The sequence below is a fragment of the Barbus barbus genome, assembly GCF_936440315.1.
Source record: "Barbus barbus genome assembly, chromosome: 7".
NCBI lineage: Eukaryota > Metazoa > Chordata > Actinopteri > Cypriniformes > Cyprinidae > Barbus > Barbus barbus.
In genome coordinates, this window is record NC_136735.1 from 14,827,412 (window position 1) to 14,854,463 (window position 27,052).

At 38.3% G+C, this 27,052-nt stretch overlaps 2 protein-coding genes across 2 annotated transcripts in view; one reads left to right on the plus strand and one right to left on the minus strand.

The window, feature by feature from the left end:
• LOC306872510 (WD repeat-containing protein 17-like) overlaps positions 1-8,477 on the minus strand; it is a 28,022-nt gene extending 19,545 nt beyond the window's left edge. Inside the window, exons 1-4 of the mRNA XM_079421104.1 lie at positions 8,435-8,477; positions 1,578-1,706; positions 1,018-1,201; positions 608-838 (exon numbers count right to left, since the gene is read on the minus strand). Of these exons, the coding sequence (XP_079277230.1) occupies positions 608-838; positions 1,018-1,201; positions 1,578-1,700 (538 nt within the window). The 5' untranslated portion in view covers positions 1,701-1,706; positions 8,435-8,477. The remainder of the gene's footprint in view (positions 1-607; positions 839-1,017; positions 1,202-1,577; positions 1,707-8,434) is intronic.
• Positions 8,478-9,804: 1,327 nt separating this feature from the next.
• LOC306873165 (neuronal membrane glycoprotein M6-a) overlaps positions 9,805-27,052 on the plus strand; it is a 56,320-nt gene continuing 39,072 nt past the window's right edge. The window contains exon 1 of the mRNA XM_079422252.1: positions 9,805-9,925. Within this exon, the coding sequence (XP_079278378.1) occupies positions 9,922-9,925 (4 nt within the window). The 5' untranslated portion in view covers positions 9,805-9,921. The remainder of the gene's footprint in view (positions 9,926-27,052) is intronic.

Sequence of the window (27,052 nt, forward strand, 5' to 3'; positions counted from 1 at the left end):
ATTGCAAGTTATTTTGCATGTTAGGCTTGGGCAATCTGCAGTATGTTGATGTCATATTAGATTTTAGTATTTTGTTTTAAACAGATTCAGCCAAAAATGAAAATTCTGTCCATTTACTTATCCTCATGTTAGTCCAAACCTGTATGACTTTCTTTCTATCGCTGTGGCTGCCTCCGAAATTGCATAGTTTGAAAGTGACTTTTTGACCACAAAAAAGTATGTTCTATATAGAATAAATGTAATACTATATCCTAATGTGCTGTCACTGTCATGTGACCTACGGCGTGTCATTTCACTGCCATTCACAAATCCTCTGTCATGTCCTCATGGTATAGTAAAGTGTCCAGTGGATGCACATTTTTCAATCTCTATGAATTCAAAGCATACTATTTTCCTCATATACTATTTTTCATTGTCTATTCTATATAGTTGAAGCAGGCATGTTCAGACACAGGGTCAGTGTTTTGTCAAAATTGTTTGGCTAACATTCTTATAAATATCTTTGTTTGTGTTCCGTAGAAGAAAGAAATGGATAAAGGTTTGGAATGTTGGACATATTTTTAGTATTAACAAAAAAAAAATTAACCAACATGAGCAGTCATGCTACCTGGTTGAAAGATGGACAGACTGCCATCAGTGTGTCCAAATGCTACTTTTCCCTTCTTCAGTGGATGCCAGCGGAATAGGCAGATATCCGAGAGGAAACTGTGAGCCTCCTTGTGCACTGTGACTCCTGAGTCTGGCCCAGAGATGGTCCATATATACAAAGGACCCCGGTGGGATACAAACGCAATGCTGTCACCTGCATTCCAGCACCAGCTTAGAGAAGCTGGAATATCTGAAAATCACCCATTTAGGCAAGTTTAAGACCTCACATAAATCAATCACAAACAGAAACAGTCATTTTGAGTGATGTCTTGGGAGGTCACATGCTGTCAGGTGGAATATGTGTTTTGAGTTGGTGTGCATTTCTTTAGATACTACTGTAACGGGTAATGGGTGTGTTGGAACGGGTACCTTTGGTGTTGTCAAGCCGTGTAACTGCCTTTTGCTCAGCTACGTTCCAGATGATGAGCAGGTTATCCATGCTAGCACTAGCAAACACCTCAGGGTTGTGTGGACACCACGATATAGCTGTGATTGTCTTCTTGTGTTCAGACATGATTGCTCGCAGCTTAAACTCATTATATCTGTGATCAAGCTAGAAAGACAGAGTTCAATCAGTGCAAAAAAAAAAAAAAAAATTTGAGCCTGAATTCAAAATTTAAGTCACATTAGACTATATTTCTAGGTTGTTAAAGGGTTCACCCAAAAATTTAAATTCAAATATGAATATTTTTTAATGAAACCTGAAAGATTTCTGTCCCTCCATTAAAAATCCATTCCACACAAAAAATTGAAATGTTCTTAAAGCCTTAGCTTAATTCGTGTTTTGAAAATGGACAAAAGTCTTATGGGTTTGGAACGACATGAGGGTGAGTAAATGAAGACAGAATTAAAATGTTTGGGTGAAGAAAGAGCAATTTTCTTCATTAACAGTCTATGGTTTACCTCAGTTCACATTCGCTTGCACTTACTTGGTACACATATATGGCAAGTGTGGCACAATACGCAAACCTGTCCCCACTGGCAGCACACACGTCTTTGTTCCAGGGCTGGCATCCAGCGGCCAACAGGCCAACCTGCTTCACCTGAGACATCTTTACCTGGACGAAGAGATGCCAGTAACAACAATGAAGATCTGTGACATGTCCATTGGTCTCAGCAATCAAATAAAAAAACACAACTGTGGGGTTACGAAAACAGACATTAAAGTTAGTGACTCCAAAATAGTTGATTCCCCGATTCTGAATAGCCCTAGAGTCAGGGTCAGGCTCGACTCCAGCACAGGAATCAACCCTTGTTTTTGACTCTGTTGCTCTGTCCGAAATCACTCACTTGTTCACTCATTCCCTAAATAGTGCATGACAGTTGAGTGCACTAGGCTATATCAGCAAAGAGTGAACAAAATGAAGCGAGGAATTTTTATTAGAGAGCTGCACTCTCACATACTTTTATCCTACTTTGCATTGTAATTATGTATGCCTCTCTGCCAGCTTTATAGTTTCACTGATGTTATATATTAAAGCAATTAATCTGGGCATTTAACACCATCACCTGGCCATTATAATGAATTTAATTTAGTAAAGAATACATCCCTATGTTCAAATAACTCAATCTTCTGGTGATGCATGCTGGACTTCTCCAATCATTTAGGCATTCGATTACAACAATTGACAACCTCCATCCAATCAACAACCAATGAATAGAACCAAGTCCCCACCCTACATTTTTTTTCTGTTTGGATAATCCATTTCACTCAGATTGTATCACAATCAGTAGGAAAAGATCTGTCACTACTTCCATTACATAGCAACTTTAACATAAATTTGACTGTTATATTTAAATAGCCGCTCACAGTAAGCTACATTTTAAGAACGACAAAAAAGACAACAAAATGATTTGTAATTGTGTGAAATCATCAGACCTGATAATACCAGACCTCACTCTGTTGCTCCTAAGCTCCATTTGGGCCCATTCATGTTCAACTTTCACATGCATGTCTCAAGACACCTGCATTCTGTTTCATTCCTCTTGAGCTGCGTCTAGCTGTTTTTGTACGCAAGTGCACGTCTTGCGAGAGCGGCCACTTAGGGCGACACTGGTGAAAACAACCCTCATCACTGTCTCTGTGTCATCTCCCTCTCTCTTATTTACATTTACAGGGATAAAGCTACAACAGATGGCTAAAAGACTGTCACATGGCTCCTACCTTTGGTTCATTGTGATATCTGCTGAACCAGCACAGGCTTTCCATGTCTGCTATCCTCTCGCCTTCACAGAAGCAAAGCTGAATGGGACTCTGCGTTAGCGACTACAATAAAAAGAGCCGCTTCAATAGTCTGTGTGCGACTGTTGTCCACTGCGCGAGTGCATGTGTAAGGAGAAATGGGGGTAGAGGAAGAGAGAAAGAGAACATGCTTATTGACTGGTGCAGGCTGCTCGTGTGGGAGAGGTGGCTGGAGACGAGACCGAACAGCTCCCGCCAGTAGCCAGGCAACAGCAAGATCCCTTCATTTACACTCCCTCACTTACCCCCTCCCCGACATACGCGCAACCACGAACCTCATCTCACCCCTGTGCAGCCTTCTTGAAGGTGTTTATTCTTTTGCTCGTCATGATTAACACGCTCCTCTAAACTGTCCAGCTTGACACGTACATGTAACACACGCACAAACTCACACAGCCCACACTGCACACACAGCAGGGAATTTTGTTCCAAATGACATAAAAAATAAGCTCAATTCAAATAAGCCCAAAATTCAGGACTCCATTGGCTCTTTGACACCCCAGAGGTGTGACCTGTATAGCAGATAAAGCTCTCACTTCAGAGACGCCCAGGCAGTCTGTGGTTCTGTTAGATCCCAGGAGGATGTGAGCTAAAACTCTTCTGGACACTTAAGTTTTGTGCCAGGCCTTGCGGCCTTGTCTTTCCTTGGACCTCAGCAGATCTCTTTTTTAGCTATTTTTCCACTCACTACTTGGAAGAAAATTTCTACCTCAGAACATCTTTGGAATTCATCACTCTTCAACCCGGAAGAATGTGATCGTCCATTAAGACTTTCATCTGAGACTGCATTCCGGACACTCGACCCGACCAAAGGCAGTGCAAGTATAACATTTTACTAAACGAAACAGAGGTTTAGTATAAGTTATAGACCCAATTATAAATGGTGCTGATGGTTTTACTCAGGTGGTTAAATGACTTTCTCCATAACTGCATTCTCTGGTTTTCCTGATGGTTTCATCCATCAACTCTCATTAGCCCTTTCCCATGTATAAGTGATTGTATGTTTGTTAGTTTGTTTGTTAGACTAGTCTGCGTTAGTGTTTAGTTAATAAAACTTGTGTGCACAAATTACATGAGTTTCTGATTTTGCTTTGCATATTAAATGTCTCTTTACGATTTTGACCCTCATGCCTCATGTAGCATGCTCTAATGCATTAATAGGAAAGTATTTTCTGTGGCCAAGGAAATATCCTTTCTTAGCGTTGATACGAACTTACACTGAATGTTCGCTGGATGGACAGATCAGCAGATGGCAATTTAATTCTGCGACAGGTATTACTGTCAGCCAATATAAATAATTGTAATTAATAATAATTAATTGTAATTATTTATATACAATTCCCTTTTGAGCTTATAAATTGTTACAGTCCTCAGAAGAATTTGACACAGAATTACAGATGATACACAGCAAGATTCAAACCTCTGACCAGCACCAAAAGAAAGGCAAGATTAGAGTTTGCAAAAAAGCACAAAGGTGAGCCAGAAGAGTTTTGGAACTGTGTTTATGGACCGATGAGACAAAGATGAACCTTTATCTAAGTGATGGGAAAGCAAAAATGTGGAGAAACAAAGGTAACTAGAAATGATCCCAAGCATATAGCCTCATCTGTAAAGCATGGAGGAGGTGGTGTCATGGCAGGGGCATGCATGGCGGCCTCTGGAAGAGGCCCTCTCAACTTTACTGATGACATAATGTATGATGACAGTAGCAGAATTAATTTGGAAGGGTACAAAACCAACTTGCCTACCAATAATTCAAGAAAATGCCACCAGATTCATCCGGAAGTGCTTCATATTGCATCAGGACAATGACCCAAATCACCCTGCCAGTTCAGTCAAGGAATTTATAAGGGCAAAGAAATGGAAAGTCTTAGAATGTCCAAGTCAATCTCCAGATTTAAATCTGAATGAACATGTATTTCACCAGCTGAAGAGGAGAGTAAAGAAACTCAGAAACTCCCCAAAACATGTAACAATTGGAATTGGCTGCACTAAAGGCTGGGAAAAGCATTTCAAAGGATGAGACCAAGAGTCTGGTGATGTCTATGGGTCTGTGATTGTGCGCAAGGGATCTGCAACTATGTAACAGAGCAACTTTGTCTTCACTGTTCCAATACTTATGGAGGGCACTGTACATAGATCAGTTGGTTAATTTTCATTTTTGGGTGAACTATCGCTTTAAGGTCAAGACAAGGAAATGCACCTGTTGTGGTAAAAAATTTTAACAAAAATACCAGTCACAACATTAATCGTTCTTCACTCCACCAAGTTTAAAGTTTATAGTTTGCCAAAGTTCTCCAAGTTTCCCAGTCATAAATATGACTTTAGAGGCCGTTCATGTTCAATTTCTGTCTTGGAAACTATGATAATTCAGATAGCATGTGAAGACAGCAATGATGAGATGTCTGAGAGACAGGAGATCAAATAATGGGTGATCTTTGAGAAATGTGTTTGTGTGTTCGTCTATGTCTCTGACCTCAGGCCTCCAAATGCCACAGAGATCGTGATCAGCAGAAGTTTGGCTCTGTTAGTGATGTCACCCCCTCAACACCTCCTACCCCTTCGGCTGAGCTGCGGGGGAGAGCGTGAGTGAAATGCAGATGGAGCAAAACACACAGAGGGAGAGCGAGAGATAGGCCAATCATGAATCCGTTTCCTTGGTGATGAAGACTATAACTCCAAGAGGCGGTTGAGATGAAGTGGCAGGAGCTCTGCTGAAGAGGGCGAGAGTGCCGGCCAGAATCAAACATCCTACACCTGGGTAACACATGCCCCGTATCGACATTCAGCCTACCTTTGTTCCTACACCACCTACATAAGCTTGTCGCGTCGACTCGCATGTTTCCGTGAGTAACTTTTGTGAGTCACATATGGCCCATTCATCTACACTGAAAAAAATGTACAACATTACAAGCATTCAAAAAAAATACAAAAAAAGAATCTTCTAGATAAAATTTCTGACATCATATCACACAAACGTAAAGTCCTTGAGAAAATTGCCTCATGCCAATTTCTTTCCCAGACAGTGTATTTCCATACAAATAGCACTGAAATGAGGTCTGTAATAACATATGCATAATTTAGATAGCTCGGTAAGTACCTCTTTCATCACAAAAGTAGGAATACCTACATGCTTATCTTTGCTAAGCAAAAGCAAACATTGTTTTGTTTTGTTTTTGTAATAAAGCACTGGAGCCTGTTCTCTGAAGAATTTGCTTTCTATGATATTGGGACAATACTGTGACCACATAAATCACATTGCATGCCACAGATAGCCGTTAATTCAATGCAAGACTGACACAGATACGTCCATTATCCTAACCTCCATATAAATCTATGAATAGACCACAAAGTCTAAGCTATTATTGTGTGATAGTAAAACAAAGAACTCAACAACCATGTCTGCAGGTTAGAGATAGTCACTATCGCCCCAGCTACAGATACATTTGTTAGAATGAAAGGTTTCAAATATGTTTACATTTTTATTTAACTTTCTACATATGACAAAATACTTCATATATGGAAATTTAATGTTGCATACTGAGTTATAAAGTATATGATATGATGAAAAAAATATACGAAAAGGTCCCAAAATGTATTTAATATACTGAACAAATAATTTTAATTATTTAGCATAAAATATTTGTTATATCTTGGCTGCATCTTGGGGCTCCAACAATATGTTTTTCTGTTTTTTTTTTTTACCTCAAATATTGTTCTTGGAAGTATTTGTCTGTTTGTCTGTTACTGAAATAAATGTGCAACAATTACCGTTAACGAAGTTATCTCCAAAATAATGACAGCTTCAAGGATATGCATTATGCATAAAACATTTTTTGAATAATTACTGTATGTTCTAGTTCAAAAAGCATTCAAAAGTTTGCAGATTTATGTAGCTAAGGAGAGTCCCTGACATTGTCGCATATATTTGGAGACTTTAAGTGAAAATATATTTTTATATATTTATAAAACGTTACCTTACCAGCAATGTTCTCATAGATCAGACATAGCACCAAACAGGTGTTTAGGCTTTTTTTTTTTTTTTTTTTTTTTTGCTGTTGAGTGTTTTAGCAGAAAATAACATCAAAGGGCCCTATAGCCCTGCTACCCTATCATGAAAAAGCTAGAAGAGAATAGCAGCCATGCCTCTCATTGTCTGCAGCACCAAAACAAAAGCACCAAAGCTTTTCATAAAACAGCACTATGTGCTGAATGCAGCTGAAGCTCAACTTTGAATGTGAAATTTTCAAAATACAAAGACTAAAAAGCATTTTCTTGTAAAACACTCCAATAATCTTTGTTTTATTTGCAACTTTGAAAAAATTAGAGTATTCAAATGTTTTGCAGCTGTTTGTCTTATGAATACAGACCATTATTACAATTAATTTACTTTTTATTTTTTATAACTACAAAAAAAAAGACATTAAAAGAGATTTTATTCATAAAAATTATGCACAGTATTGACCCTAACCATTTTACAGTACTCACAATATTATATCATAATTTCTGTTTTACTGGATTTAACAAAGCAAAACTGAACCAGTGTCATGCTATTGCTATGAGACACTTACTACATTAAGTACTGGTACACAATCCTAGTCTCTCTACATGGGGCCTAAAGAGGATAAAAAAGATTGACAACAAAAGAAACATTGGGCATTCTGCATATCTAATCTTTTCCTAGTTATGAGGCTCTTCACTCAGCATTATGCATAGTTTTTTCCCCCCAAATAAACTCTGAACAACACCGTCTTCCCCATTTTCTCTTTAGAATCAAATACTCATCATCGTGATATAAAAAGAGGGCACACTTTTCTACCTTAAAATAAAGTGACTCTACAGAACTACCAATTTACAAAGCCAATGCCAAAAAACCCAAAACAAACTTATTCCACAAGCCAACATGTCAAGTGGATATCTGTGATGATCTGCATAGCTGCATGTCCAATTTGACCTGTTTCAAGAAGCGCTGGCCATTAGTCCTGCTTGTCTACACATCTTGGCAAGAGAAAGCTGATTATGTATCTCATTTCTCACTGTGTCTAATCTGCCCAGCACCGTCTGCTCAGATGCTCAAAATCATAATGAAATCTGTGATGAGGCTCTGATATGCATTAGCAGACCTCTATCAGCACTAATAAAGCCTCTGGTGCATTCCCTCAATCACAGTTCATCTTGAGTTCTTCCAAATCACCTTCAGAAAAGTTACAGCACTATAAATAATCAGAATATAGGCTACTACTGCCTTTGCAGCTTTGTAACCGAACAATCTCAGTAAAAGCATTTCAACAGGAACTCTCTCAAAAATGACATGAAACACAATTGTATGTCCTTTACTGTACTATTGTTTTCCTTCTTGCTTTCTTTTTTACGGACAGTGCTGGTCACGGACCGGTCCATATGAGCAGGGTTGGCAAAGTAGTTTTTTAAAAAGCAGCGCATGTATCCAAACGTCTCGTTTTGAGGAAATTAAGCGAATACACTCGAATATTGCGTTGAAAACAGAAATGAAACAGGTGAACACAGATGGTGAAGCTCGCTTACCTCTCTCTGTGTCAGTGGACAGCGACCTGGTGCTGAGATTAGGTGTATCGCTGACAGACAAACACTTGGTTTATGTAGTTTGTTAACGCTGCCTCCGATTCATTGCGATGATTGGTCAATTCGAAGCATGGCGTCACACGCTGCCCCACGCTGATTGGTCACTCGCCTAATCAATCAACGCAAATCCTAGCCCAAATCTATGTAATCTTCACTCAGGTGTCCGCGCTTTCTTGTATTTGTAGTCCAAACGGCTGGCCACCTCTTGTTGAAAAAACTAAGCAACTGTAACTATGTGTAATTTGGCAACCGTTCATTCAGACTGATTGATTGTGGCTAACATATCCGACTGTGAAGGCTGCGTAAGGGAGAGAATACGATGCATTATTCATCCTGCAGGCTTTTCACGCACAGATTCAGTTTCATTAGCAGACTTTCACCCCTCGCTTGCTGCACATCACATTGGCATTTTACATTTTTGGCATTTTGCATTACGGTTTTGCATAAAGATTATACCTGCTTGTGGTCGGGTATAAAAGCGTCTTATCGTTTTTAACTGTAGATAAAATGCAATGTGTGAATATAAAGAGGATTTTTATTTTATTCAACACATTGAACGTGCAACTCCTCTTTATTACCAGCAGAGGGCACTGCTAACCTAACTCATATCATTTGGTGAACCATTGCTCTCTACAGAAGGGTGTGTTCAGAGTAAATATTGAATAAGAAGCAGATATTGTCGAATAAAATGCAGAATAATGAGACGTTACGCCTTACCTGTTTCACACGGCCATGAAAAATCCGGAATTATCACCTGTGAAAAATAATGAAATCACAAAAATGTCATGGAAATTTCTATAGCCTAAGTGTTTTCAAATTATGCTCATTTAATCGACAAGAGCTTGCTATCACGACAAAATGTGAACGACATCCCCGCCATGGTGAAACTGCAAACTGTGCCCCTAAATCGTAATGACTTTCGTTCATTAGCTTGTTGCAGGATATGGAACTACACAACTACACACTAAACAAATTAATTAATAATAATAATAAAAAAAAAACTTTTATTTTTGTAGTTAATTATCTCCTCGCACATTTTTATTAATGGACTGTATTTATTTAGTTATTTGTTTCTTCCATGTAATTCAGCAATAAAACGGCATTATTATAATTTGATATTATTATTATTGTTGTTTTAATGCTATTATAATTTACATTTAATACATTTAAGAGATTCAATAAACAATGTAATCTCAGTTATATAAAACATAAAAATATAATATATAATAATTTTTAAACGCGCTTTTACATGCTCAAATTGATTTTAAGTTAATGAAATGTATCAAACAATTGCCATTGTCATAAGTTTCTCCGCCCTTTAGTGATTGTGACATCACCTCATTAATGTACCACGGTCGCGCCACCAGCCTTCAGTGTCTAACTCTTGAACTGTGGACTTATTCAGCATTGTCAAGCTCTTAGTCTCAAACATGGGTAAGTCATTGCTTTGTCGTTTTAAGTGAGGTCGAGAAGACGACTTTGAAAAGTCGCTGAGATGAACTGAGGTGTGTGAAGTGCAAGTACGACCACTCAGTGGATGACAGACTGTGTGTTTCTGCTGCTTTTACACATGTTGATTCAACGAGTTCACACTTACTGAGAGAAAGAGCTGAGAGTTTTTAAGTAAACTTAAATTAAAAGTAATAGGTCACAGAAACAATCTAGTGTTTGTAATAACTGACCTACTCACATGTTGTTTAAACCTGTATGATTTTCTTTCATAAAAGATGGTGTTAGGAAGAATGACAGCTTCAGTCACCATTCACTTTTATTGGATGTTTTCTCCATGTATTTAAGTGACTGTCATTCTAACATCTGTTGTGCTCCACAGTAGAAAAATGAGGAGTTGAAACAACAATAAATGATGATGATAGAACTTTTAGGCAAGCTAATACTTTTCAGAAAAGGACAGAGATAAAGCAGCATTGTTTGGAAGACCATATTAGGGTTGTCTCCCTTTCAGTTTGCAGTTGAATACGAAAGCAGTGTATCTGGTATACTGTATGAAAGTAAACATGCCTTTCTCTGTTGATACCGATTTAAGTAGGCTGGTAAGTTGCCTAAGCTCACAATCAGATTATAGTGATTGTACCTGGTGCAGATAATAAGAAGCAACTGTGCCTTTTAATGTCATTCAGACATTGAGTTTGCCAGGAAACATATTACAAACTACTTCCAAATGGTCGACAGACAAGTGTTCTCAACTCCGAGTTCACGACATCCTGTTGTTTTTTTCCCCTTCAGATGCTATGCAAACATGACAGAGGAAGAGGCTTATTATTGTCAGGAAAAGTCATCTAAAATACAAGAAATGTTCACATCAGCTATGGAACAGCTGAAAGAAGAGGTGCAGAAGTTCATGTTTACCTCACTAATCAAATGCACCTTGTTCGTAATGTGTGGCACTACTGACCACCTGCTACAGAATCAATCACAGCTCTTTAAAACCCTTAGACCTGCTTCGGAGCACAAATTGAACGGATTCTTTCTAGGCACAAAACAGTTTGTTCTTATTATGTGTATTTTAGATCTGGGTCCTGGCATCTGAAAGGCACTGCTGTTCTGGGGTTCTCACTCCATGCCCTGTTTACCAGTTATAGTTGGAATATGAAAAATGACAACACTCGTTTGTGCTGAAGAAAGACAGACTTTGTTGAAGCTCTCATTCATGGTCTGTCCCCTCTGTATTTCATCTAATATATGCAAGGAGTCACATGAGGGATAAATAGCCACATTATGTCTCTCTGTTAGCCGCCTCCAAACATTCTCTTTTGAGGGGGGCCTTTGATAATCTTGACAAGCGCCTCTGTTTTTGTGAGACTGTCCTCTCCTCCCACCACCCCGTTCTCGCTCTTCTTTCACTGGCTGTCAGTCGGTCTAATGAGCAGAACATGGGTTTGGGTTTATGGGGTTCAGGGACTTAAAACGGGAATGCTGTCTCCTAGGCTGCAGGCATATCCTACTACAGATGTCCAGTTAAAAGGTCAGCCAGTGCCTTTGGCGTGTGTATGTGTTTCTGTGAGAGGGTACAAGTGCAATGTGTGCCACAGCCACACCGATATCTGTTAAAAGGAGGAAATGGCAGATACCCAAGTCTGTATTTTTGCCCATATAGTAATGAAATGGGAGCTCCATATGTTGTGAATTATATTATCTGCATGACGCAGCTGTTCAGTTGCTGTGACGAAACACTGAAACAGTGCTGTGACAGTAGTGGGGGAATAATATTATTCAAAAAATACATTAAAAAAATTCATACACTGACTTGAATACATCTTTTCTCAATGAAAATAATCCTGAAAGAATGAAATTAGATTTTTTTTTTTTTAGTTTGTCATAGTCTTTTATTATTATTTGTTGAAACCGCTTCACTGCTTTTTTTTAATCAATATTTGAAAAAATGTTTGTCTGCCAGATTAAATGTGGTGATTATGTGGTGCAAACAACATGCAGGAAAAACAACAACAATATAATTAAAAACAGGAAATATTGTCATCAAGAGAAGACCCCAGCAGACCCTCATGACTGTTTGTCAAGAGACTTCACAAAAGCTTAATGGTATTTATTAATTAATAATTCAGGAATAATATTGAAAATAATACTTTTTACCTTGAAAAATATATTTTTCCCCTAAAAATAAAGATTTTTTCAATGTGTAAGGAATTTTCTTTTTACTTGATAGTTAATTTCTTTATTTTCTTAAATGTGTGTGTAGATAGTATTTACAGAGTTTTAACTTTTAGTTTGACTTTTTCTTATTTGTAAGTCGCTTTGGATAAAAGCGTCTGCTAAATGACTAAAAGTAAAAGTAAGTTACATCACACAAAATTTTATGAGTCATTAAATTGAAACTTTTCTTGAATTCTTTTTTTTTTTCTTTCCAAAACCATATGAACCAACGTGCAAACATTTTTGAGAACTTGTAACATTTTATTTATTTTTTTAATTGTCTTGTGGACACCATTGATCTATAATAGAGAACATTATATATAGATCAGTGGTGAACACTCATATGTAATTGACCCAATTAATTGGAGCAAAGTGTCACTGAAAATTGCTATGTTCTTAATTTAACTCAGCTGACACAAAGTATATTTACTCAACTGGCATTCTATTAGCTGCTTTAAAGACCCATTCACACCAAAAACAGTAACCATACATTTAAAAAAAAAAAAATCAATCAATCTAACTCTTGGAGCAACTTTAAAATAACTAGGCCTACACAAAGGAACAGTATCCTTAGAATCACTTCCAGAGCACTTTTTTTCAGTATGAATAAAACATTGACAGCCAGTCGAAATCAGTCTGACTTTAATTCATGCGTTTGAGAATGCAATTGCAAACATACATTATCATCCTAATATAGCTGTCATGTAGTTTTTGTTCTTGATGTGAACGGGCCTTAAGACCTGGAAAATCCATGTGACTTTTGGATATGGTTCCCCCTTTTTCCACCATTTCCTGTATGGAATAACAAAGTGAAAATTTCAAAAACAGACAATATATCCTCAAAGCTGGCCAAATCTGCAAAAACTGGCTTGTATCCTACATATTTTCCTTTCTTTATCCTCTTCTGAGACATGCCGTTTAACATTTCCAAAGGAATAATAAACAGTCCTCAGAAGAGATGGGAGTTCAGTTAGGTTTAAACCACCCTCACATTTCCCTATTTTCATTCCCCCTTCTGAGACCGTTTTCATTTATTCTGGTGGAAAACAAATCTGCTGGCTCATGCAAGCACAGCAGTGGATCTTGAGGCTGTGAGTGATTTCTCTAGTGCGGTAAGAACCTTCCTCTTGAAATCGACCCACTGGTAGTTTAAGAGGAAACTCTGGATTTTCTGTGTCCCTGAGCAGTATTAAAACACCATGATCCCAAACCACAAATAGAAAAATTGGGGAATGTGTTTGTTAAAATGTTAATAAATAGCCTGGTTACTAGCTCAGACTTGCAAATTAATTTGGCTTTTTATTGTGTCCTAATAGCCATATTTCTTCTAAAACCATTACCGCTGAGGATAACATTAGATAAAAAGACTTACATTTATTGATCCCTGATGAGAAATGTAGACGACTTAAGTAATTTTAAGAACTTTAGACACTTACGCAATTATGTTGGTGTCTAAACCAGTAAAATAATAGGAGACATATCATGGCCTGCGGTGAATTCCCACTGTCTGTAAGTCTAGACTAACTAGACCCTGGAGCAGTATCAACTGCTGATGGGAAATACAGACATCTGTGCTGGGAGCACATAAGTCTTCTGCTTAGTAGTATTTTTGTTAGTCTGCTCACTGATTTTATACTATGGCCAGAATAAATCATATTTCATTGAGATGAAGATTACCATGGCGCACAGTTTAGTCCATTGTATTGTTCCTTTTATTGTATCATATTGTTGTCGGTCCTCTGTCGTGTGTGTCATGTGTTCCTGCCTCGTGTTCATATTTGGTTTGTTTCCTGTCCTTGTCTGATGTAATCAGTTAATTCTTGTCCAGCCGTGTTCGTCTCATTATCTATGATTTACCTGTGCATTTATAGTCCTGTCTGTTCAGTGTAATGTCGTCTGGTCTACTCGTTACCCCCGGTGTTTCCTGTCTGTATGCCTTGTCCTGATGTCTACATTAAAGACTATTATTTGAGTTTACGTCCTCGTCTGCGTGTTCCTGTGTCATTCTCGTGTGTGCACCGTGACAATTGTTCAATGTAGCTTCTAGTTCTTGGTATTTTTAATCTTAACTGCTTTGGGTGTAGCCAAGTCCACTGTGTTGTGACCAGGGCGCTATTCAATCCCCTGTGGAATCCATGCAATGTGACGCAACCAACCTGACCTTTCAGTACAATAGCTACTGTAGCAACGCTCAGGATCAGTTAAGCAACAAACACAATGGCACATGTCGAAACAAAAGCTTCACATCTTGGATCAGTGTTTGAATCAGTCCTCAGATGAACCATTATTCTGTTAGTCTGAATTGTCAGGTTCACTTAACTTATTTTTTTAAATGATTATTTACTTGATAATTTTAAGGCAATGGGTTTCCTGAATTTTTTTTAAGTCAACTTATCACTTTTTACAGTGTAGACACTAATAATAACAACAACAACAACAACAGCCAAATAGGAAGTCGTAACAATCATATAAAACTGTCATATAATTTCAGAAGACTTAGGGCAATATAACACAGTCAAATGTCAAATGGACTACTATTATGGTGCCTGTAGTGTTTTCTCTGAAGATTCTATAGGTTTCTCTAAAGATTCTTAATTGCTGATTTAGTAACTATTGCCAAAAAGTATTATCATTATTATTATTATTATTATAGTTATTATTTTTTTAGGGAATTATTCATTGAAGTGAATCTTGTTTTGAATTCTTAAATTGTAGAATGACTCTCTCACTCACACACCACACACACACTTTGCTGCTTTCTTTGCTCTAGTAGACTTGCCTGTCTTGAGGTGTGTAGGTGGAATTTAGAACAATAGCTAGGTTTATAAGTAGCATGCTGTCAAACTCCTTGTCTGTTTCACAAGCCTTGTCAGCAAGTTACCATGAATTACAGTCTTTGCCCTTTCTTTCTGCCAGACAAAAAGATTGTCTTTATTTTAAATGTCAGATTACTACTTTCAATGCATTATACGTTTACATTATATGTGATTGTTCACATTCACTGTGTGCACTAGGGAGTTGTCACACAGCATTAGAATGCTTCTTTCTAGTCTCTTAATGGAATGTTATGACACTAATACAGTCTCTTAATCTGTAGTTCAATCAATTGCATATGTTAAAGCAGAGGGTATTCATAAGCATAGGCATGCTTTTTTTCTTATCTGTCCTTTCTAATGCTTATACTTCCTTGCATGATGCATATTATTCACTAGACTGAATTTAGAAAGGAAACGCTCCCCCTGAGTGGCATCTTACAAGAAGCATGAGGAGGACAGATAAACAAAACGTGCATGTTCACGCCACTTGTTGCAATCTGATCCAAAGACCAAACAGACATAGGGGAACCACTTTAAGTGCTATATAGCACCTATCTTTAAAAGTGCCGTACAGCACTTTTGTCAAATGGTACTATGTAGAACCTAGAGGAACCCCATTCTTAGATTTTAGATATGTTGCTATAATCTCAAATGTTTGGTTGAATCACTTTTTACATTTTTCTGAGATCAAAAAGTCTTGTGGGGGGTTTGGGGCCAAAAAGTTTGAGAACCACGTAATCTTCAGGAAATACGCTGTAGTTTTAAATGTAGTTTTTTAATCCTTTCCCCAACTAAACTAAGAGACAAAGAGAGAGTTACAGAACCTTATACAGGGGCTTAACAGGTTCTTTGTACTACAGTGGTGCACCTCAACCACCCCAAAGAACCACTGAAGAACCTTTTTTTGTGTGTGTGTACAGTTCTGGAACAAAACAACTTCTGGAAAAATTAATCATGGTTCATTTAAAATATTAATATATAAATAAAAGCTAAAAAAGTTTGAAAGGTTTAAAAACAAGCATCATAATTACATCTGAAATATCAGAAATATCTTAGCATATGGTTGACAAATATTGATACATTTGGAATCAGATGCGCTGTAATGGACATTTGTGCTCTGTAAGGCCCTGTTTACACTAGTGCGTTTTATTTTTAAAACGCATAACTTTTGATTTATAATATAATAATCGTAATTGTTTACATCAGAGGTCTTCAACCCTTTTCCTGGGGACCCACTAACCTGGAGAGTTTAGCTACAACCCTAATCAAACACACCTGAAGCAGCCAATCAAGCTCCTCAAGACTGCTTGAAAATCGCAGGCAGGTGTGCTAAAGCCGGTTGGAAATGAACTTTCCAGGAGAGTGGGTCCCCAGGAGCAGGGTTGAAGACCTCTGTATTACACTACTCCGGCATTTTCAAGGTCGAAAACGGAGACTTTTGAAAACGCTGACCCCGTTTTAGTTTGAAAAATCCGGGGTTGCGTTTCAGTGTAAACGCACCGAAATGGAGACTTTTGAAAACGCTGCAGACCCCGTTTTAGTTTGAAAACTCCGGGGTTGTGTTTCAGTGTAAACGGACCAAAACGGAGACTTTTGAAAACGATGGTGTGGCTGCCCACTTTCGCTCTGCGTATCCTTGACGGCCGTGTAAACAATAACATCATGCTCGTTATTGTACCCATAGATATGTACGGGTAGATTCCCCATTCGACTGTCCCAAGCACGCAGACGCGTCCGCCATCTAAATAATAGGGAATCTACCTAAACATACCTATGGTTGTACCTGCATAAATGGTCATGTGACATGCGTTTTAGGTTGTGTAGTGTAAACCAGGGGAGGGTGGGGAACGTTGATCCTGGAGGGCCGGTGTCCCTGCAGAGTTTAGCTCCAACCCTAATCAAACACACCTGAAACAGCTAATCAAGGTCTTCAGGATGCAGTTAGGTATTTTTTTTTTTTTTTCCAGGGTTTTTCAGGGTTGGAGCTGAATTCTGCAGGAGAGTAGCCCTCCAGGATCAATCTTCCCCATCCCTGGTGTAAACGGAGATCGTTTCTGAAACGAAGCAGAAACGCCAGTGTGAACGTTGATTGTTTTCCTTCTAAAACGCCGTTTTAAAATGAAAACGTACCAGTGTAAACGGGGCCTAAGAATCCATTTCATTTGTACACTATGAAAGATGTTTTTATTTAAACATTCAGCTATATCAGTTTTTTCTTTAAACAAATTACAACTGTTGATAAAGTTTTTTTTTTTATTTTTTATATATATTATTATGGAAGCATATGTGTAGCTAAATTCAATTTGCAATGTAATATGCAAAATGGCAATGCAATATGTAAAATGACAATGCATTTCTGTCTCTGCACGTCCCTGTTCAGGTGCCACGGAACACACATTATTTTTCGGATTAAAATAAGAGTAATTCAAGATTTTCTTTGTCACATACACAATTATACAGAGTATAACCAGCAGTGAAATGTAAGTCAGGTCCACTCCAAGGACAGTGCAATTATATAGAATACAAATATTAAGAAAAAGAAAAAAAGAAATAATAAAAAAAAAAGAATAAAATAAAAGAGAAAAAATATAAATATAAATGTGCAGGTCAGTATGTTGTTGATTTAAATAGTAATAAAGAGGAATGTGCAAAAAAGTTGTACAGGGTATATAAATAGCAGCAATATGAGGTAGAGAAAAATTATGACTAGCTTATTGATATAGTGATATTAACATGGAGTCAAGTGATGTTATGACACAGAGTTAGAGTTTAGGAGCCTGATGGCCTGGGGGAAGAAGCTCCTCCTAAGTCTCTCAGTTTTTGCCATCAGGCTACGGAAGCGCTTACCAGATGGAAGCAAAGTGAATAGACGGTTACCAGGGTGATTTGAGTCCTTGATTATTTTGACAGCTCTATTTTTGCAGCGTTTGAGGTAGATGTCCTGCAGAGAGGGGAGAGCAGACCCTGAGATGCACTCAGCTAAGCGCACAACTCTCTGTAGTGCTTTGCAGTCCTGATTGGAGCTGTTTCCATACCACACTGAGATGCACTGAGTCAATACACTTTCTATGGTCCCTGAATAGAAAGTTTTCAGGATTGCTGGTGAGACCCTGAATTTCCTCAGCTGTCGCAGATGGTACGGTCTTTGCCTGGCTTTCTTAACCTGTGTTTTGATGTGTGTAGTCCAAGTCAGGTTCTCGGAGATGTTTACACCGAGGTACTTGAAGCTACTCACCCTCTCCACAGGGGTCCCACTGATCATAAGAGGAGTGTAGGGCTGCTGCTGTCTCTTCCTAAAGTCCATGATCAGCTCTTTAGTTTTGCTCACATTCAGAGAGAGACCGTTGTCCTGGCACCATGATGTGAGTCTCTCTACCTCATCCAAGTATGCGGTCTCATCATTGCTGGAGATGAGGCCCAGAACTACAGTATCATCAGCAAATTTTATAATAGATGTGGAGCTGTGAGAGGACACGCAGTAATGCGTGTAGAGAGAGTAGAGCAGGGGACTCAGGACACAGCCCTGTGGGGCTCCTATGTTCAGAGTGATGGAGTTTGAGGTGAACTGGCCAACTTTCATCACTTGAGGTCTGCCGGTGAGGAAATCTTGAGTCCAGTCACAGAGTGAGGAGTTTAGGCCGAGGTCTGTGAGTTTAGAAGCCAGCTTGATGGGGACTATAGTATTGAAAGCTGAGCTATAGTCAATGAATAGCAGCCTTACATAATTCCCATTGTTGCTGTCCATGTGTGTGAGGGGAGAGTGGAGGACGTGAGAGATGGCATCGTCAGTAGATCTGTTTGTGTGATAGGCAAACTGAAGAGGGTCCAAATGTAAGGTAAGGTAGTAAATAAGTGTAGAATAGCACTGTGTGTTTGTTTATGTGCATCAATCCGCGTGTAAACGGTGAGAGATGTTCAGACAGGTGAATGGTTTGGTTAATGGTGAATATTGACCTATTGTGCGTTCTGTTGCCGAGCCCCGCCTTGATGTAATGATTGAAAGCTAGGGGGCTTGCTCGGCTAGGAATGCATTTTCAAATCCACAATGACTTAAACTATATTCATCGCGGGGTATTTAATGAAAATGCAATTGAAACGTCATATATGTAAGTGTCAATGCATTTAAGAAAAATAAAAGACATTTAAATCACCGTTTTACTACCCTTTTGCTGCACCTTTGGCTCAGAGTGCATTTGAAAAATCTCATTGCATTTTGCTACAATTATCCCGCGGTCTCACGATGAAAATGCAATTCCAAGTGTTCTACCCCTAAGTTTACATGCATTTAGGATAAACAGCATTTAAATTATAATTTTGCTACAGTTTTTGCTTGGACATGTTAAACAAATCTAATCAATTTGGGTAATACATTTTCATTTTCATTTTGCCACTTATAAAGCTTTAAAATATGTTTTTAATCTGCATATTAAAACTAGTGTAGAAAATGGCAAATTTAAATGATATAATTGAATTTTCATTTTCATTTTGCACTAAATGCTGCACATATGAATGGGAAAATGTAAATTTAAATCCAGAAATGCATTGCCATTTTACATATTACATAGCAAATTGAATTTAGCTACACATATGCTTCCATACATTATAGCCTTTTGACTGAGAGAGGCCATACATTGTACATGCGTGATTTACATGACATGGCTTTAACCAACATCACTCTGATCGATGCAGTGTCAGCTGTAGATAACAACATAGTAAACACCAGGAACAAATCATAATGGGATAATTTAATATAATTTTCAGATCACTAGCTGATCTGGTCAAACAAGATAAATGAGAGAGAGAGATGAGGGGTAGCATCCTTTTGTCGACCCATTCCTATTTCTGTTCTTTACAGCCCACCTGGGAGTGGGCAGTATGAACAAAATCTTCATGGTATGAGTAATTTTATAAGGTCATGGTATATACAGCATCACAAATATAGTTCTGATCTAAGTACAACACAAACGGCTCCATTTCAACACTTCAAACATTAACACCAATATTGTAAATTAGTCTCTAACTTCTGATTGGATGAACCTTGTTCAAAGTCATTGTAAAATAGCCAATTAATGCACCCCTTTGATATTCATTGGATTAATGCGGAAAGTTGCATTGTTGCTAAACAACCAAACTTTGCTTCATGTTGTGCCTAATAAAACAGATTAATAACAAGTTAATCTTGACTTGTTTTGGATATGTGCGTTTTGCATTATTGTTCTTTTAGTGCTCTCAAGTGTAAACCATGTAAAGTTGTCCGGCTTAATAGCACAAATCTTTGTATAGCAGAGTCTCTGCTGGTTGATGCTGTTCTGCCATGGTATACAAGCCATGCATTGTACGGCCTTAAGCCCACCTATTCATTATGGAGTTCAGCTGTGCTGTGGTATGTGACAGTCTAATAAAACATAAATCTAATGTTGCAAGATAATGTCATACTGGGGCTAAATCATGTCATCACTCGAGCAGTTTATTGTATTCGAAGTCCATTTTTATCTGCAATGGCAGGGCAATAAGGTTGTGGGGTGGAATCAGATCCTTGGCTTGTTTGTATGTGTTTCCTCCTCTTTCTCTCAGTCTCCCTCTCTCTAGAAAGTGCAGATCTGTGAAGCAGTCTGTTGCCATGGTTACAGGCTAAAACTAGAGCAAGTGATCAGCAAGTGAAACGCTAAAGCTAATTTATAGTGTTCAAAGCCAGCTGATTATGTGACATGCTGCGGACAAGGGCTGCATTTGAAATGTACTAGTCCTATTCACTATAGTGGACTCCAATATATTCACTATATGGGAGAGGAGTGAATGGAAATTGGAGCTTTGTGCTGTCACAGATGGCATGATGATACAGTTTATCTCAGTTCACAGCTATCTGTTTGTTATGTTTAATATATTTGTTCATAATGATTAAACTAGGCTAAAAACATCTGTTAACCAGAAATTAGACTGTCAGTCCCATCTAAGATGAGCAGCGTCCAGAGAACAACTAGGGCCTATGACCATAGGCAGATCTACTAATGAGGTGTAAACGTTTATTAAAGTAGTAATAAAGTGTGTTGGAGAATTTTCAGTTAAAACACAAGGACCAGGTATGATGAACAAAAACCAAGAGTCAGAGATGTGATCAATTAAAGATAAATTTACTGAAGAAAATAGTTTGCAGTTTCAACCGCAGAAGACACTCGGAGTTCGTCGGCCGCTCTGCTTTACAATTCAAAATCACCAACAATTATACCCTGACCGAGGTTGCTAATTGTGTCAATGCAGAAGTCATCAAAATTCTGATTGGTTTTAAAACCTAGATAAACTTCGCCAATTTCTACATATGGACGCAAGCTTGAAGCATATCTTCTGACGACTATTGGTGACAACTTATCAGAGGTCAGATGCAATCCGTCTCTCCAAAGACGTATATCTGATACGCTGAACAGTTGAACGTTTGTCCTGGGACTGTCTGAGCTTCTCCCTGTACAGACAGATGCTCACACACATACGCAGAGTAGGGCTGCACGATTATGACAAAAACTTTTGTCATAACTTTTCGGCGATAATCGCCGCTTTTATTGTCAATTTTTTTTTTGGGGGGGGGGGTCTTGCGTTAATTGACATCTGGGCCGATCGGAATCTCTACTGAGCTCGCGCCTGTCAAGAGAGGGAGGTGGGGGTGGGCTTGCATGCCATGTAGGCCATTATTGGACAATTCTTATAAATGACTTTTTTTCTGGACCAATCGGAATCTCAGCGCTTGGTTCAGGATCTTGAAACACACTGCCATCTGTGTTCGCGCCTGTCAAGAGACACCTGACCTAATGTGGAAACTCTGATGGAAATTGAATTCAAGGTAAATCAGTCTTTTTGGAATTGGAGCTAAACAACAGCTATTTGTTTGCTTAAATCAAATAACGTCAGCTAAGTTAGCGGTTTTTTTTTTCATACAGTTAGCCTATGCTTCGAGCAAAATGCTTAATAGCAAGCAATACAAGCGGATCCAATGCTGGAATTTCCGTTAGCAAGATAGCAAATTTTCTAGCCATCTAACATTGTTAGCTAGTTGTAATGTTAATTCCTGCATTGTCTGACCGTCTTGCTAACTAAAGTTAACCATTTAGCTTGCTACGTAAGTATATAGTATTTCAGATAGCCAACTTAGGTTACAACCTTATCATTAGCCCCTAACTTAAGCCAGGTGCTCTGCCCTGAGTTCTGGCTACTACTCCAATTCTGAGCTACCCTGATTAACGACACGTTATGGAGGTTGTCGTGTGCGCAGCAGTCATTCAAGTCAGCTGGATGTAGCCCTACTTTTAAAGCGTTTTTGATGTGTTGATGTGGGTAGATGTGACTGTTTAGACAACAGCTGATGCGAGAGTAATACAGTGTAACAAAGCAATTTGACGTCTTGTTGCATGGGATGCGGCGCATTACTTGTAAACAATGTCTATTTAGAATCTGGCGAACGTGCAAGGCTAATGCGTTCACAGTGTCGGCGTCGCCCATTCTGCACCCCCCCCCCCCCCCCCCCCCCCCCCCCCCCCCCAACACTGTCACCTTTTTTTCTCTGAGTTTGCAGGTCTGCAAAAATCATTGTCGATTATTCCCTTGAGATTGTAATTGTGATTATTAATAACGATTATTTTTTTAACAGATTTATGCCATTGTTTGAAGCTGCATGCCATATTTTTATATAAAATATATACAGGTGCATATCAATAAATTAGAATGTCGTGGAAAAGTTAATTTATTTCAGTAATTCAACTCAAATTGTGAAACTCATGTATTAAATAAATTCAATGCACACAGACTGAAGTAGTTTAAGTCTTTGGTTCTTTTAATTGTGATGATTTAGGCTCACATTTAACAAAAACCCACCATTTCTCAAATCTCAACAAATTAGAATACTTCATAAGACCAATGTAACAAAGTTCGTAGGTCGGGAAGAAGGAGGCGGGAACCGGCAAACATTTAAATATTTAATAACCAAAATAAACAAACTTAAAAGTACAGCGGCAGCCCCTCACGGACGACTGCCGCACACAAAACACAAAATAATATCCAGGCCTGGTCCTCTCTCCTCTGTCGTCACTCCTCCTTTTATCCTTCCGGAGCTCCTCCGTGGGACTCGAGACCGTGAGTGTCGCAGGTGTCGCTCATTATCATTAACTCCACCGGCCTCGCTCCGTTCCCACGGCTCTCGGCCCCGCCCCACTCACCACAACCAATAAAAAAAAATTTTTAGTGAATTGTTGGCCTTCTGGAAAGTATGTTAATTTACTGTATATGTACTCAGTACGTGGTAGGGGCACCTTTTGCTTTAATTACTGCCTCAATTCGGCGTGGCATGGAGGTGATCAGTTTGCGGCACTGCTGAGGTGCTATGGAAGCCCAGGTTGCTTTGATAGTGGCCTTCAGGCCATCTGCATTGGTGTCTCTCATCTTCCTCTTGACAATACCCCATAGATTCTCTATGGGGTTCAGGTCAGGCGAGTTTGCTGGCCAGTCAAGCACACTAACACCATGGTCATTGAGCCAGCTTTTGGTACCTTTGGCAGTGTGGGCAGGTGCCAAGTCCTGCTGGAAAATGAAATCAGCATCTCCATAAAGCTTGTCAGCAGAAGGAAGCATGAAGTGCTCTAAAATTTCCTGGTAGATGGCTGCGTTGACTGTGGACTTCAGAAAACACAGTGGACCAACACCAGCAGATGACATAGTAGCCCAAATCATCACTGACTGTGGAAACTTCACACTGGACTTCAAGCATCATGGATTCTGTGCCTCTCCACTCTTCCTCCAGACTCTGTGACCTTGATTTCCAAATGAAATGCAAAATTTACTTTCATCTGAAAATAGGACTTTCCAGTTATTTTTCTCCACAGCCCAGGCAAGACGCTTCTGACGTTTTCTCTGGTTCAGAAGTGGCTTGGTTGCCCTTTTCCTGAAGATGTCTGAGCGTGGTGACTCTTGATGCACTGACTCCAGTTTCAATCCACTCCTTGCGACGCTCTCACAAGTGTTTGAATCAGCTTTGCTTGACAGTATTCTCAAGCTTGCAGTCATCCCTGTTGCTTGTGCACTTTTTCCTACTCAATTTCTTCCTTCCAGTCAACTTTGCATTTAATGTGCTTTGATACAGCACTCTGTAAACAGCCACACCTTTCAGTAATGACCCTCTGTGACTTACCCTCTTTGTGGAGGGCGTCAATGTTCGTCTTCTGGATCATTGCCAAGTCAGCAGTCTTCTCCATTATTGTGGTTTCAAAGAACAAGAGATACCCGGAATTTATACTGTATGGATGATCATTAATTGAAAGTCAAATGTAAATATTCTAATATTTTGAGATACTGATTTTTGACTTTCATGAGCTGTAAGCTCTAATCATCAAAATTAAAACAAAAAACTTTTGAAATGTTTTACTTTACATGCAATGCATCTAAAATATGAGTTTCACTTTTTGAAATAACTTACAAGAAAAAATGAACTTTTTCACGACATTCTAATTAGAGATGCACCTGTATATAAGGCTGAAAACACTCTTCCTGAACTTTTATTGCTTTTCTATAGCATTGAGCCTCAAATGTCAACTATACATTGGTTTGGTTTCTTTAAACAAAGAAAGGTAAAATTATGCACGGTATAATAATGTTATATTAAAACTAAAAGAAAAAATGGTTTACTAAAGCTTTAGATGTCATTTACAATTAAACAGACAGAACTTCAAATTACAGTAACGTTTTACAGTGCAATTTATATTATCAGGGCTCCAGACTAACATTCGAGAGCAGTGGCAGCAGCACCTGATTTGGTAGCACTGAACATAGCATGAAGTTTTGTCTCTTAGAAATGCACATTAGAACAGGAGCTTGAGTTCAGAGTACCAGGAGCTTGAGTTGGGATGCAGATGTATATTTGACAGTACCATTGTGAAAACTGCAACAGCCTCATCTTTTATACATAACCAAAAGTACAGCACCTCATTACCATGGTAAAAAAGTAGCCTAACTATATGGTTTCTATGGTGTTTGCATTGAAAAACAGTAGCCTAAAGACATTGTCAATTACAAATCCACATCAACTGATAGAATAATTAACAAAATAATGTAATTCTATTCCATTACTCCTTTAACATATTTAGTATATTAATAATATAATAATATTCAATACGAATATCCTACTTTTCTGCCACCCTACCATTGTTACTGGGTAATTTGTGGATTGAAACGTCTGCTAACTGGATCGTTGTTACACTGTTTCTGCATCAGTGTTGATGAGAATAACAGCTCCGATTTATTTGGCTTTAAACTAGTTTAAAGTAAAGCGATGTGATTTGTCCTGGAGAACTCTGTGAAATCCAGTAAGAAGCACTCGAGTTCAGCGCGTGATCGTGACTGGTCACTCTAAGCTCGCGCTGCGCTGTTTTCTTTTGAGGCGACGCAATTGTGGCACGCAGTTCAAACAAGTACCGTTATTTTATTCCGCTTTTGACACGTTTGGCGTTTAACATATCTATCATGTAGCCTACAACAGAGTGACAACGACTATCAGTTAGACAATGTATTTTATCCAGTGTGTTTGAGTTTGGTAAAGCCACGCTGCAAACACCTCTTAAGCACACAGAATAATGCAAGTGGGCATTTTTAATTGTTTATTTATTTTTGTAATCGCGGCTTTGAACGATTATGTAATCGTGGCATCCATAATCGTAATCGCGATTAGAAATTTGATTAATTGTGCAGCCCTAACGCAGAGAAACACTTCTCTTACTTCAAGGTTGCCTCGGCCCTAAACATTATCGGGCATGGTCTCACACACAATGAGAGCAGCTTCTTAGAGAGTAAAAAGGCAAACTAAAGCCATATTCAATTTATTCTCTAACATGCATATAATTTGATTTAATAATTATTCAAGAAATATTATAATTAATATTGTTATGAAGGCCATTGTAGATCTGCGACCCAGTCCTTCAAAAGTCATCGATAACTTTACTAGAGGTGTGTTTCCTGCAGGAGACCAAATATTTAGATATTCCAACAGATTATCTATAATTTCTTTTTCTTTTCAGTTCTTAAATCTGTGTAATTTTGGTTTGCAAATGTTTTAAATTGATCATAATTTAAACATTTACTTTATACAAGCACATGTACTTTTGTCCATCCAGTATTCAGGTCAGGTCGCTTTGTGGAAGAAGCTCTCAGGTGATTTTTATAGTTTGTTAAAATAGCGACTAAATTATTCATAACTCAGGTGACAGTCTCGTTCCCTCTTGCCTAAGGTCAAAATCTCAATCATAATTACTCAAGACTTCATTTACTTTCACTTTATTAACTGTAGGCTTTCCTAGAGCATCATAAATTGTTATAGGCAATATCATTTAGACGTGAAGTGTTTTACTGTGACATCTGAGTATGTTCATTCTCACACAGGCAGAGATTTTGTACATAACCATAAAATAAATAAATAAAATCACCATTTACAAGGCATTGTATATAATGTGTGTGTTCTATCTTTCCTGCATGGAAATGGTGTTTCAAATATGGTTAGAGTTTCACACTGGACCCTTATTAACCTCTGCCAAAATAACCTACCTCATTTGGCTTTATTATTATCAAGACAGACATAGACTGGGCCATTAGTAGTGGAATTATTATTATTATTATGGACATTTTCACAGCTGAATGAGCAACATTACGACAGTAAGAGCTCCTTGATAGGTTGGGTTACAGAATTGCAATTTGTGCTATTTTACATTTTGCTGAATTGGTGGCTAATTTGTATGCATTCATATGATTTAATTTATATGCTCCACTGCTGGTTAGGCTTAGGGTAGACCTTCATGCTTTTTTTTTTTTTTTTTTTAAATCGTACATTTACTAATTTGATGTTAACTTATATGACCGAAACCCCCTATCCAAAATGTACTGTATGTGTATGTGTTTGTGTTGTGTCTGTGATGGGAGAGTACATATCCATCATTGGAATGCAGCATAATGGAAATGCCATGTGGTGAATACAGTCCTCAAGAGAGCTCGTTTAAAGCAAGTACATGGCTTAAGCGATGTGTCTATAGTAGGCTAAAATAGGTCATCAATG